This window comes from Pseudophryne corroboree, chromosome 3 (assembly GCF_028390025.1).
Source record: "Pseudophryne corroboree isolate aPseCor3 chromosome 3, aPseCor3.hap2, whole genome shotgun sequence".
NCBI classification, from domain to species: domain Eukaryota; kingdom Metazoa; phylum Chordata; class Amphibia; order Anura; family Myobatrachidae; genus Pseudophryne; species Pseudophryne corroboree.
This window is the reverse complement of record NC_086446.1, coordinates 280388568-280403550: the sequence shown is the minus strand read 5'-3', so window position 1 is coordinate 280403550 and position 14983 is coordinate 280388568. Positions and strand designations below refer to the sequence as shown.

Sequence of the window (14983 nt, the reverse complement as noted above, 5' to 3'; positions counted from 1 at the left end):
AACCGCCATGCCGTCAAACGTAGCCGCGGTAAGTCTTGGAACAGACAGGGCCCCTGCTGCAGCAGGTCCTGTCTGAGCGGCAGAGGCCAAGGGTCCTCTGAAAGCATCTCTTGAAGTTCCGGGTACCAAGCTCTTCTTGGCCAATCCGGAACCACGAGTATAGTTTTCACTCCTCGCCTTCGTATTATTCTCAGTACCTTGGGAATGAGAGGCAGAGGAGGAAACACATAAACCGACTGGTACACCCACGGTGTTACTAGAGCGTCCACAGCGATCGCCTGAGGGTCCCTTGACCTGGCGCAATATCTTTTTAGCTTTTTGTTGAGGCGGGACGCCATCATGTCCACCTGTGGTCTTTCCCACCGGTTTACCAGCATTTGGAAGACTTCTGGATGAAGTCCCCATTCTCCCGGGTGGAGGTCGTGTCTGCTGAGGAAGTCTGCTTCCCAGTTGTCCACTCCCGGAATGAACACTGCTGTCAGTGCTAACACATGATTTTCCGCCCATCGGAGAATCCTTGTGGCTTCTGCCATTGCCCTCCTGCTTCTTGTGCCGCCCTGTCTGTTTACATGGGCGACCGCCGTGATGTTGTCTGATTGGATCAGTACCGGCTGGTTCTGAAGCAGGGGCCTTGCTTGGCTTAGGGCATTGTAAATGGCCCTTAGCTCTAGAATATTTATGTGAAGCGAAATCTCCTGATTTGACCACAGTCCTTGGAAATTTCTTCCCTGTGTGACTGCGCCCCAGCCCCGAAGGCTGGCATCCGTGGTCACCAGGACCCAGTCCTGTATTCCGAATCTGCGGCCCTCTAGGGGGCGGGACGTCTCGAATTCCAGCCTGTACCCCTGAGATACTACTTGAAGGGCCCAGGGATCCACCTGTGAGAAAGCCCACTGTGTGCTGAAATTTCTGAGACGGGCCCCCACCGTACCCGGATCCGCCTGTGAAGCCCCAGCGTCATGCTGTGGACTTACCGGACGCGGGGGAGGACTTTTGCTCTTGGGAACTGGCTGTATGCTGCAGCTTTTTCCCTCTACCTTTGCCTCTCGGCAGAAAGGATGCGCCTCGAGCCCTCTTGTGTTTATGGGGCCGAAAGGACTGTACTTGATAATACGGTGCCTTCTTTTGCTGTGGGGTAGCCTGTGGCAAAAATGTCGATTTCCCAGCCGTAGCTGTGGAAACGAGGTCTGAAAGACCATCCCCAAACAGTTCCACCCCCTTATAAGGCAAAACTTTCATGTGCCTTTTTGAATCGGCATCACCTGACCACTGCCGAGTCCATAACCCCCTTCTGGCGGCAATGGACATTGCGCTTATTTTTGATGCCAGCCGGCAAATATCCCTCTGTGCATCACGCATGTATAAGACAGCGTCCTTTATATGCTCTACTGTCAGCAAAATAGTGTCCCTATCCAGGGTATCAATATTATCCGACAGGGAATCTGACCACGCAGCAGCAGCACTGCACATCCATGCTGATGCAATCGCTGGTCGCAATATAATGCCCGTGTGTGTATATATAGCTTTTAGGGTAGCCTCCTGCTTTCTATCAGCAGGATCCTTTAGGGCGGCCGTATCAGGAGACGGTAGTGCCACCTGTTTTGATAAACGTGTAAGCGCTTTATCTACCCTAGGGGACGTTTCCCAACGTGACCTATCCTCTGGCGGGAAAGGGTACGCTGCCAATAACCGTTTAGAAATTATCAATTTCTTATCGGGGGAAGTCCAGGCTTCTACACACACCTCATTTAATTCCTCAGATGCAGGAAAAACTACTGGTAGTTTTTTCTCACCGAACATAATACCCTTTTTTGTGGTACCTGGGGTACTATCAGAAATGTGTAATACATTTTTCATTGTCTCAATCATGTAACGGGTGGACCTATTGGAGGGTACACTAGTCTCATCGTCGTCGACACTGGAGTCGGTATCCGTGTTGACATCTGTGTCTGCCATCTGAGGTAGCGGGCGTTTTAAAGCCCCTGATGACATTTGAGACGCTGGAACAGTCACAAGCTGAGTAGCCGGCTGTCCTATGTCGTCAAACCTTTTATGTAAGGAGCTGACACTGTCACGTAATTCCTTCCATAAGTCCATCTACACAGGTGTCGACCCCTCAGGGGGTGACAACACATTTACAGGCATTTGCTCTGCCTCCACATCATTTTCCTCATCATACATGTCGACACAGCAGTACCGACACACAGCACACACACAGGGAATGCTCTGACAGAGGACAGGACCCCACAAAGCCCTTTGGGGAGACAGAGGGAGAGTATGCCAGCACACACCAGAGCGCTATATACCACAGGGATATCACCTATAAAGAGTGTTTTCCCTTATAGCTGCATATATATATTATACTGCGCCTAAATTTGTGCCCCCCCTCTCTTTTTTACCCTTTCTGTAGTGCAGGACTGCAGGGGAGAGCCAGGGAGCGATCCTTCCAGCGGAGCTGTGAGGGAAAATGGCGCCAGTGTGCTGAGGGAGATGGCTCCGCCCCTTTTTCGGCGGGCTTTCTCCCGCTTTTTGTGTTATTCTGGCAGGGGTAATTTACACCTATATAGCCTCTGGGGCTATATATGGTGTCAGTTTTGCCAGCTAAGGTGTTAATATTGCTGCTCAGGGCGCCCACCCCAGCGCCCTGCACCCATCAGTGACCGAAGTGTGTGGTGTGCATGAGGAGCAATGGCGCACAGCTGCAGTGCTGTGCGCTACCTTGGAGAAGACAGAAGTCTTCAGCCGCCGATTTTCCGGACCTTCTTGCTTCTGGCTCTGTAAGGGGGGCGGCGGCGCGGCTCCGGGAACGGACGACGAGGTCGGGTCCTGTGTGCGATCCCTCTGGAGCTAATGGTGTCCAGTAGCCTAAGAAGCCCAAGCTACCACCACTTAGGTAGGTTCGCTTCTTCTCCCCTTAGTCCCTCGCTGCAGTGAGCAAGTTGCCAGCAGGTCTCACTGTAAAATAAAAAACCTAAACTATACTTTCTTTCTAGGAGCTCAGGAGAGCCCCTAGTGTGCATCCAGCTCGGCCGGGCACAGAAATCTAACTGAGGCTTGGAGGAGGGTCATAGGGGGAGGAGCCAGTGCACACCAGATAGACCTAAATCTTTCTTTAGATGTGCCCAGTCTCCTGCGGAGCCGTCTATTCCCCATGGTCCTTACGGAGTCCCCAGCATCCACTAGGACGTCAGAGAAAATTTGTTTTCTTGTACGTGCATTTTGTACCCAATAAATGTGACCCCCTTTTAAAAAGGCTTGCTACACTATATTTTGCATTATAAGTACCTCCACAAATTATCCTTGCAAAAGGATTAGGAGGTGCTTATATTTTCTCTTCCGTAGATTTTGAGCTGGGCTTACTATTGAGTTCCCTGAAAAAGGAATGATTTTATTGTGACCACTTGGTTTCATGTGACAAGAAGGCAAAAGGATACCTTGTTTCTTCATTACACGGTGAATCAACTCTCATGTTATGATTCTTACACATGGGTGACATTTAACATGGTTACTGGAGAGCGCTATTATCAATATACATTTCTTTTTCTTCTATAGTGCCAAATGAGAAAACGAGTTTTATGGTAAGAACTTACATTTGTTAAAACTCTTACTGCAAGGTACACTGGGCTCCACAAGTCTGGACAATGGGGTGTAGAGTAGGATCTTGATCCGAGGCACCAACAGACTCAAAGCTTTGACTGTTCCCAGAATGCACAGCGTCGCCTCCTATATCACCCCGCCTCCCAGCACAGTAGCTCAGTTTTAGTTAACCAGCCCAATGCAGTAGCAGGAAAAGAGACGACAACGGTTAGTAGCCACATACATCACACTCTCACGACAAGAGAAGTGTCAGCGGCTAATGCCATAGCAACCCAAAGAAGCTAAGTGCGTCAGGGTGGGCGCCTTGTGGAGCCCAGTGTACCTCGCAGAAAGAGTTTTAATAAGATTTTACTTACCGATAAATCTATTTCTCGTAGTCCGTAGTGGATGCTGGGACTCCGTAAGGACCATGGGGAATAGCGGCTCCGCAGGAGACAGGGCACAAGAATAAAAGCTTTAGGATCAGGTGGTGTGCACTGGCTCCTCCCCCTATGACCCTCCTCCAAGCCTCAGTTAGGATACTGTGCCCGGACGAGCGTACATAATCAGGAAGGATATTGAATCCCGGGTAAGACTCATACCAGCCACACCAATCACACCGTACAACTTGTGATCTGAACCCAGTTAACAGTATGATAACAACGAAGGAGCCTCTGAAAAGATGGCTCACAACAATAATAACCCGATTTAGTTAACAATAACTATGTACAAGTATTGCAGACAATCCGCACTTGGGATGGGCGCCCAGCATCCACTACGGACTACGAGAAATAGATTTATCGGTAAGTAAAGTCTTATTTTCTCTGACGTCCTAGTGGATGCTGGGACTCCGTAAGGACCATGGGGATTATACCAAAGCTCCCAAACGGGCGGGAGAGTGCGGATGACTCTGCAGCACCGAATGAGAGAACTCCAGGTCCTCCTCAGCCAGGGTATCAAATTTGTAGAATTTAGCAAACGTGTTTGCCCCTGACCAAGTAGCTGCTCGGCAAAGTTGTAAAGCCGAGACCCCTCGGGCAGCCGCCCAAGATGAGCCCACTTTCCTTGTGGAATGGGCTTTTACAGATTTTGGCTGTGGCAGGCCTGCCACAGAATGTGCAAGCTGAATTGTACTACAAATCCAACGAGCAATAGTCTGCTTAGAAGCAGGAGCACCCAGCTTGTTGGGTGCATACAGGATAAACAGCGAGTCAGACTATCTGACTCCAGCCGTCCTGGAAACATATATTTTCAGGGCCCTGACAACGTCAAGTAACTTGGAGTCCTCCAAGTCCCTAGTAGCCGCAGGCACCACAATAGGTTGGTTCATGTGAAAAGCAGAAACCACCTTAGGGAGAAATTGAGGACGAGTCCTCAATTCTGCCCTGTCAGAATGAAAAATTAAGTAAGGGCTTTTATATGATAAAGCCGCCAATTCTGACACACGCCTGGCTGAAGCCAGGGCTAACAGCATCGTCACCTTCCATGTGAGATATTTTAAGTCCACAGTGGTGAGTGGTTCAAACCAATGTGACTTAAGGAACCTCAAAACAACATTGAGATCCCAAGGTGCCACTGGAGGCACAAAAGGAGGTTGTATATGCAGTACCCCTTTTACAAATGTCTGAACTTCAGGTACTGAAGCCAGTTCTTTCTGGAAGAAAATCGACAGGGCCGAAATTTGAACCTTAATGGACCCTAATTTTAGGCCCATAGACAGTCCTGTTTGCAGGAAATGGAGGAAACGACCCAGTTGAAATTCCTCTGTAGGGGCCTTCTTGGCCTCACACCACGCAACATATTTTCGCCAAATGCGGTGATAATGTTTTGCGGTTACATCCTTCCTGGCTTTGACCAGGGTAGGGATGACTTTATCTGGAATGCCTTTTTCCTTCAGGATCCGGCGTTCAACCGCCATGCCGTCAAACGCAGCCGCGGTAAGTCTTGGAACAGACAAGGCCCCTGCTGGAGCAGGTCCTTTCTTAGAGGTAGAGGCCACGGGTCTTCCGTGAGCATCTCTTGAAGTTCCGGGTACCAAGTCCTTCTTGGCCAATCCGGAACCACGAGTATCGTTCTTACTCCTCTCCTTCTTATGATTCTCAGTACTTTTGGTATGAGAGGCAGAGGAGGGAACACATACACTGACTGGTACACCCACGGTGTCACCAGAGCGTCCACCGCTATTGCCTGAGGGTCCCTTGACCTGGCGCAATATCTGTCTAGTTTTTTGTTTAGACGTGACGCCATCATGTCCACCTTTGGTTTTTCCCAACGGTTTACAATCAGGTGGAAGACTTCTGGGTGAAGTCCCCACTCTCCCGGGTGAAGGTCGTGTCTGCTGAGGAAGTCTGCTTCCCAGTTGTCCACTCCCGGAATGAACACTGCTGACAGAGCTATCACATGATTTTCCGCCCAGCGAAGAATCCTTGCAGCTTCTGCCATTGCCCTCCTGCTTCTCGTGCCGCCCTGTCTGTTTACGTGGGCGACTGACGTGATGTTGTCCGATTGGATCAATACCGCCTGACCCTGAAGCAGGGGTTTCGCTTGACTTAGGGCATTGTAAATGGCCCTTAGTTCCAGAATGTTTATATGAAGAGATGTTTCCATGCTTGACCACAAGCCCTGGAAATTTTTTCCCTGTGTGACTGCCCCCCAGCCTCTCAGGCTGGCGTCCGTGGTCACCAGGACCCAATCCTGAATGCCAAATCTGCGGCCCTCTAGTAGATGAGCACTCTGCAGCCACCACAGAAGAGACACCCTTGTCCTTGTCGACAGGGTTATCCGCTGATGCATCTGAAGATGCGATCCGGACCATTTGTCCAGTAGATCCCACTGAAACGTTCTTGCATGGAATCTTCCGAATGGAATTGCTTCGTAAGAAGCCACCATTTTTCCCAGGACCCTCGTGTACTGATGCACTGACACCTGGCCTGGTTTTAGGAGGTTCCTGACTAGCTCGGATAACTCCCTGGCCTTCTCCTCCGGGAGAAACACCTTTTTCTGGACTGTGTCCAGAATCATTCCTAGGAACAGTAGACGTGTCGTTGGAATCAGCTGCGATTTTGGAATATTTAGGATCCACCCGTGCTGACGTAACACTACCTGAGATAGTGCTACTCCGACTTCTAACTGTTCCCTGGACCTTGCCCTTATCAGGAGATCGTCCAAGTAAGGGATAATTAAGATGCCTTTTCTTCGAAGAAGAATCATCATTTCGGCCATTACCTTGGTAAAGACCCGAGGTGCCGTGGACAACCCAAACGGCAGCGTCTGAAACTGATAATGACAGTTTTGTACTACAAACCTGAGGTACCCTTGGTGAGACGGGTAGATTGGGACGTGGAGATAAGCATCCTTGATGTCCAGAGACACCATATAGTCCCCTTCTTCCAGGTTTGCTATCACCGCTCTGAGTGATTCCATCTTGAATTTGAACCTCTTTATGTAAGTGTTCAGGGATTTCAGATTTAAAATTGGTCTCACCGAGCCGTCCGGCTTCGGTACCACAAACAGCGTGGAATAATACCCCTTTCCCTGTTGTAGGAGGGGTACCTTGATTATCACCTGCTGGGAATACAGCTTGTGAATGGCTTCCAAAACTGCCTCCCTGTCGGAGGGAGACTTTGGTAGAGCAGACTTCAGGAACCGGCGAGGGGGAAACGCCTCGAATTCCAGTTTGTACCCCTGCGATACCACCTGTAGAATCCAGGGGTCCACTTGCGAGTGAGCCCACTGCGCGTTGAAATTCTTGAGACGGGCCCCCACCATGTCTGAGTCTGCTTGTAAAGCCCCAGCGTCATGCTGAAGACTTGGCAGAAGCAGGGGAGGGCTTCTGCTCCTGGGAAACGGCTGCATGGTGCAGTCTTTTTCCCCTTCCTCTGCCCCGGGGCAGGAAGGAATGGCCTTTTGCTCGCTTGTACTTATGGGAACGAAAGGACTGAGTTTGAAAAGACGGTGTCTTTTTCTGCTGATGTGAAGTGACCTGGGGTAAAAAGGTGGATTTTCCAGCCGTTGCCGTGGCCACCAGGTCCGATAGACCAGCCCCAAATAACTCCTCCCCTTTATACGGCAATACTTCCATATGTCGTTTGGAATCCGCATCTCCTGACCACTGTCGCGTCCATAACGCTCTTCTGGCAGAAATGGACATAGCACTTACTCTTGATGCCAGGGTGCAAATATCCCTCTGTGCATCACGCATATATAGTAATGCATCCTTCAAATGCTCTATAGTTAACAGTATATTGTCCCTATCCAGGGTATCAATATTTTCAGTCAGGGAATCCGACCACGCGACGCCAGCACTGCACATCCAGGCTGAAGCGATTGCTGGTCGCAGTATAACACCAGTATGTGTGTATATACTTTTAAGAATATTTTCCAGCCTTCTATCTGCTGGTTCTTTGAGGGTGGCCGTATCAGGAGACGGTAACGCTACTTGTTTTGATAAACGTGTGAGCGCCTTATCTACCCTAGGGGGTGTTTCCCAACGTGTCCTAACCTCTAACGGGAAAGGATATAGTGCCAATAATTTTTTAGAAATTAGCAGTTTTTTGTCGGGGGAAACCCACGCTTTATCACACACCTCATTTAACTCATCTGACTCAGGGAAAACTATTGGTAGTTTTTTCACACCCCACATAATACCCTTCTTTGTGGTACTTGTAGTGTCAGAAATGTTCAATGCTTCCTTCATTGCCGTGATCATGTAACGTGTGGCCCTACTGGACATTACGTTTGTCTCCTCACCGTCGACACTAGACTCAGTATCTGTGTCTGGGTCTGTGTCGACCCACTGAGGTAACGGGCGTTTTAGGGCCCCTGACGGTGTCTGAGACGCCTGGACAGGCACTAATTGATTTGCCGGCTGTCTCATGTCATCAACCGTTCTTTGCAAAGTGCTGACATTATCACTTAATTCTTTAAATACGATCATCCAGTCAGGTGTCGACTCCCTAGGAGGTGACATCACTAACCCAGGCAATTGCTCCGCCTCCACATCATTTTCCTCCTCATACATGTCGACACACACGTACCGACACACAGCACACACACCGGGAATGCTCTGATAGAGGATAGGACCCCACAAGCCCTTTGGAGAGACAGAGGGAGAGTCTGCCAGCACACACCAAGCGCTATATATATATATATACAAGGATAACCTTATATAAGTGTTATTCCCTTATAGCTGCTGTATAGTTTTTAGCTGCCAATAGTGCCCCCCCTTCTCTTTTTTACCCTGATTCAGTAGCAAGTCTGCAGGGGAGAGTCAGGGAGCCGTCCTTCCAGCGGAGCTGTGAGGGAAAATGGCGCTTGTGTGCTGAGGAGATAGGCTCCGCCCCTTCACGACGTCCTTATCTCCCGCTTTTTCTGTAAAAAATGGCAGGGGTTAAAATACATCCATATAGCCCAAGAGCTATATGTGATGTATTCTTTAGCCAACCTAAGGTATTATCTGTTATATTGCGTCTCAGGGCGCTCCCCCCCAGCGCCCTGCACCCTCAGTGACCGGAGTGTGAAGTGTGCTGAGAGCAATGGCGCACAGCTGCGGTGCTGTGCGCTACCTTAGTCTGAAGACAGGATCGTCTTCTGCCGCCGATTTCACCGGACCTCTTCGCTCTTCTGGCTCTGTAAGGGGGCCGGCGGCGCGGCTCCGGGACCCATCCAGGCTGAACCTGTGATCGTCCCTCTGGAGCTAATGTCCAGTAGCCTAAGAAACCCGATCCACTCTGCACGCAGGTGAGTCCGTTTCTTCTCCCCTTAGTCCCACGATGCAGTGAGCCTGTTGCCAGCAGGACTCACTGAAAATAAAAAAACCTAAAATATACTTTTATTCTAAGCAGCTCAGGAGAGCCACCTAGCCTGCACCCTTCTCGTTCGGGCACAAAAATCTAACTGAGGCTTGGAGGAGGGTCATAGGGGGAGGAGCCAGTGCACACCACCTGATCCTAAAGCTTTTATTCTTGTGCCCTGTCTCCTGCGGAGCCGCTATTCCCCATGGTCGTTACGGAGTCCCAGCATCCACTAGGACGTCAGAGAAAACAAAGGTAAGTTCTTACCATAAAACTCGTTTTCTGCTGCGGGGTACACTGGGCTCCACAAGTCTGGACAATGGGGATGTCCTAAAGCAGTCCCTTATGGGAGGGGACGCACTGTAGCGGGCACAAGAACCCGGCGTCCAAAGGAAGCATCCTGGGAAGCGGCAGTATTGAAGGCATAGAACCTTATGAACGTGTTCCCGGAAGACCACGTAGCCGCCTTGCACAATTGTTCAAGTGTTGCACCACGTTGGGCTGCCCAGGAAGGTCCAACAGACCGAGTAGAATGGGCCGTAATGTGATCAGGAGCAGAGAGACCAGCCTTCACATAAGCATGTGCAATCACCATTCTAATCCATCTGGCCAGGGTCTGCTTATGAGCAGGCCAGCCATGTTTGTGAAATCCAAACAAAACAAACAGAGAATCAGACTTTCGAATAGAAGCAGTTCTCTTCAGATAGATACGTAGAGCCCGTACCACATCCAAAGACCGCTCTTTGGGAGACAAATCAGGAGAGACAAGGGTCGGAACCACAATCCCCTGATTAAGGTGGAACGAAGAAACCACCTTAGGCAAATATCCGGGACGAGTCCTAAGAACCGCCCGGTCACGGTGAAATATCAGATATGGGGAAGTACAAGACAAGGCACCCAGATCCGACACTCTTCTAGCAGAGGCAATAGCCAGCAACAACACCACCAGAAAGGAAAGCCACTTAAGGTCAGCTGAACCCAGGGGTTCAAATGGAGGTTCCTGCAACGCCTCCAAAACCACCGACAAGTCCCAAGGAGCCACAGGCGGGACATAGGGAGGTTGGATACGCAACACACCTTGAGTGAAAGTATGAACATCAGGCAAAGTCGCAATTTTTCTCTGAAACCACACAGACAAGGCAGAAATATGAACCTTGAGGGAGGCCAGACGCAGGCCTAAATCTAGGCCCTGCTGAAGAAAAGCCAAAAGCTTGGCTGTACTAAATTTGGAAGCGTCATAATTATTAGATGCGCACCAAACAAAGTAGGAATGCCAGACCCTATGGTAAATCAGAGCAGAGGCCGGTTTCCGGGCCCGCAACATAGTTTTAATGACCTCTTCAGAAAAACCCTTAGCCCTCAAGCCTTCGGAAGCTTCAAGAGCCACACCGTCAAAGACAACCGGGCTAGGTCCTGGTAGACACAGGGGCCCTGAACGAGGAGGTCTGGGCGTTGTGGAAGTAGAATTGGACGCTCTGACGACAGGCTCTGCAGGTCTGAGAACCAGTGCCGTCTGGGCCACGCCGGAGCTATGAGAAGCAGATTTCCTTTTTCTTGCTTGAACTTCCGAATTACCCTGGGCAGGAGTGACACCGGAGGGAACACGTACGGCAGTCGAAACCTCCACGGCACCGCCAGCGCATCCACGAATGCTGCATTAGGATCCCTTGTCCTTGCTCCGAAGATCAGAACCTTGTGATTGTGTCGAGACGCCATCAGATCCACATCTGGAAGACCCCACCTTTCCACGAGGAGTTGAAAACACTTCTGGATGGAGGCCCCACTCGCCGGCATGCACGTCCTGACGACTGAGAAAGTCTGCTTCCCAATTCAGGACTCCCGGAATGAATATTGCCGATATTGCCGGTAGATGGCGTTCTGCCCAACGTAGAATCCATGAGACTTCCTTCATTGCCAAACGGCTTCGAGTGCCGCCTTGATGATTTATGTAAGCCACTGTGGTGGCGTTGTCTGACTGTACTTGAACAGGACAGTTCTGAATCAAATGCTGGGCTAGGTTCAACGCATTGAAGACAGCCCGCAATTCCAGAATGTTGATCGAGAGGAGAGATTCCTCCTTGGTCCACCGACCCTGCAAGGAGTGCTGCTCCAGCACCGTGCCCCAACCTCTTAGACTGGCATCTGTCATCAACAGGACCCAGTTGGATATCCAGAAGGGACGGCCCCTGCACAATTGTTGGTCCTGGAGCCACCAGAGCAGCGACAGACGGACCGCCGGAGTCAAAGAGATCATTTGAGACCTGATCCGGTGAGGCAGGCCGTCCCACTTGGCTAGAATCAGCTTCTGGAGAGGACGAGAATGGAATTGAGCATACTCCACCATGTCGAATACTGACACCATGAGGCCCGGCACCTGCATAGCCGAATGTATCGACACTTGCGGACGAGAAAGGAAGCAACGAATCCTGTCTTGAAGCTTCAGGACTTTCTCCTGAGACAAGAACAACCTCTGGTTGTGAGTGTCCAACAGCACTCCCAGGTGCACCATGCTCTGAGCAGGGACCAGGGAGGATTTCTTCCAGTTGATGAATCACCCGTGGGCTTGTAGAAACCGGACCGTCATATCCAGATGACACAGGAGAAGATCTGGATAATTTGCCAGGATTAACAAGTCGTCCAGATACGGCAGTATCCTGACCCCTTGATGGCGGAGTACCACCGTCATCACCGCCATAACTTTGGTGAAGACTCGCGGAGCCGTTGTTAAACCAAAAGGTAAAACGCCCGAAACTGGTAATGTAGGTTGCCAATAGCGAACCTCAGGTATAGATGATGTGACACTGCTATAGGAATATGCAGGTAAGCATCCTGTATGTCCAGGGAGACCATGTAGTCCCCAGGTTCCAAGGCCAGAACTATAGAGCGAAGGGTTTCCATACGGAACTTGGAAACCTTCACAAACCTGTTCAGTGCCTTGAGGTTGAGAATGGGCTGGGAGGACCCATTCGGCTTCGGGACTAGAAACAGCGGAGAATAGTACCCCCGGCCCCTCTGAGCAAGAGGCACCTGTACTACGACTCCGGTATCCAGGAGGGTCTGTACCACCGAATGCAGAGTGTTTGCCTTTGTCTGGTCCGACGGGACGTCTGTCTGGCAAAATCGATGAGGGGGTCGTTGTTTGAAGGCTATGGCGTAACCGCGAGTGACGACTTCCCGTACCCAGGGATCTGAAGTGGTCATCAACCATTCCTGGGTATACCCTAGAAGCCGGCCCCCCACCCTGGGATCCCCCAGGGGGAGGCCCGCCCCGTCATGCGGCAGCTTATCGGTCTTGGCAGCTGGCTGACGGGCAGCCCAGGCTCTTTTGGGCTTCGGCTTACCAGGTTTGGAAGTGCGGGCCTGCTTATGGTACGCCTGACCTTTTGCTTTACCTGAAGGACGAAAGGGGCAAAAGGACGTGCCTTTGGCCTTCGACACAGAAGGAGCTGTATTAGGCAGACAGGCAGTTTTGGCAGTAGCCAAGTCAGCCACTATCTTATTTAAGTCCTCCCCAAACAGAATATCTCCCTTGAAAGGGAGTACCTCCAGGGTTTTTCTAGAGTCCAGATCCACAGACCAGGATCTCAGCCACAATATCCTGCGAGCCAGGACTGACGTAGTAGAGGCCTTGGCTGCTAGGATACCGGCATCAGAAGCCGCCTCTTTAATATAGCGAGAAGCTGTGACAATATATGACAAGCATTGTCTAGCATGGTCAGAGGAGATTTCAGCTTCTAACTCCAAGGCCCATGCTTCAATAGCCTCTGCAGCCCATGTAGCTGCAATAGTGGGCCTTTGTGCAGCACCCGTGAGGGTGTAAATCGCTTTCAGACAACCCTCCATACGTTTATCCGTAGGCTCTTTTAGAGACGTGACGGTAGCGACAGGTAGAGCTGAGGAAACCACCATCGTAGCCACATGTGAGTCTACTGGAGGAGGCGTTTCCCAATTCTTAGACAGCTCTGGCGCGAGGGGATAGCGAGCCAGCATCTTCTTTTGAGGCACAAACTTCGTACCCGGGCTTTCCCAGGGTTCCTGACGTATATACACTAGGTGATCAGAGTGAGGTAAAACTTGTTTAACCACCTTGTGACGCTTGAACCTATCTGGTTTCTTAGGAGGAACGGATGGCTCGGGATCATCCGTAATCTGCAGAATTAACTTAATAGCCTCCAACAGATCAGGAACATCCACTGACGAAGTCTGATGACGAAACGCGTATGGGCGTGGTCTGATGCAAGGACTCCGAACTGAGAAACGCTGACTTGACTGTGGGGTAATTCTCGTGTCTTTTATACAAGTGGTGGTATAACCGCCTTTTATGGTACGGGCTCCTATTTGCTGTGTCGTTGTGGAAGTGTGAATAAAACTGTTAAACACTTTTAATGCACTATTGGCGCCCCCTGCATTTCATTTCTCTGACATATATATATATACACATATACATACACATATACACACACACACACACACATACATAAATACATACACTAATATATACACACACATAATAAATGTAGGTCTCATTCTTACCATCCAACTCTAGTGCTGCTTTTAACATCTCTCTACACTTAGTACGCACAGAATCCGATGTGACAGGTAGAGGTGGAAAACGAGTCATCTTTGGGGTCACAGGAGTTTTGGGTGTATCATTCTTCTTGGCTGAACTGCAAAGATGAAAACAAAAAACAGATGGGGTTATCGACTTTGATATTACAAGCCCCTACTCGGGAACCCCCTTGCTACCTGCAGCAGGGAAGCTGCTGCCCCCATTACTCAATACACTGGAGAACTCAATCCGACAATAGCTCTTTTAAAAAGGACCTATAGTCGGTTTGTAGCACTCAAATAAGGAGCAGCCTACATCACAGTTCCGCACCTGGCTTCAGGTAACAGACGGGTTTCCCAGGGGAGGGTAAGGATTGGGCCATTAAGCTTTTGGATCAAATGATCACAAAAGCTATCTGAACCCCATCCAACAACCCAGCACAATCCATGCCTGCAGTCAGCACCAGGAGGCTGTGTCACCTGCTCACCTGAGCTCCTTGGAGGAGGTGGGCGAGACTGAGTTTTGACACTTCTCTTTTCCTCGCTGTTCTGAGCTGTCTGCAGGAGAGACATGGAGAAGTCACACATCATGTGTAACCATACCCCTCTTCACTCAGGAATATTCCAGCCACTAATCTCTACATGACAGCATTAGATGTGGAACCTGTCCTTTGATTTTTACACTTCTGCACAATATCCTTTACACTGATTTATCTCAGACGTAAACTGATCTAATCAGTAAATGTGGAAAGCTTAGCTCTAGAAAACCCAGCCTTTGATCTTTACATGGGAGGACTTTTCCAAATGGAATGAAGGTTCTCTGTGGTAGACCAACATGTGACCTACAAAATCAATTTTTCACCTTTATTTGGAAGGTGCTCTCCAAGCCTTGGTTCTTCCACTAGAGGAGCTCTGCATTACAGAGACGTTTTTCGTACACATGCCAATAACATTGAATGTCAGTACTGACCTAACCTTGGGTGGGAAGGATCTACTTCACATTATGTGTAATCGGAGTACTGTGGGATAATCTCTGCAGTCTAAACTAAACATTCTGACTTCTGAGA

At 49.9% G+C, this 14983-nt stretch overlaps 1 protein-coding gene across 2 annotated transcripts in view; it reads right to left on the bottom strand.

The window, feature by feature from the left end:
* Window positions 1-14983, bottom strand: part of TCEA2 (transcription elongation factor A2) — a 132853-nt gene that overhangs the window by 53695 nt on the left and 64175 nt on the right. For both annotated transcript variants that reach the window (XM_063959204.1, XM_063959205.1), the window contains exons 4-5: window positions 14405-14474; window positions 13902-14035 (exon numbers count right to left, since the gene is read on the bottom strand). In XM_063959204.1, the coding sequence (XP_063815274.1) occupies window positions 13902-14035; window positions 14405-14474 (204 nt within the window). The remainder of the gene's footprint in view (window positions 1-13901; window positions 14036-14404; window positions 14475-14983) is intronic.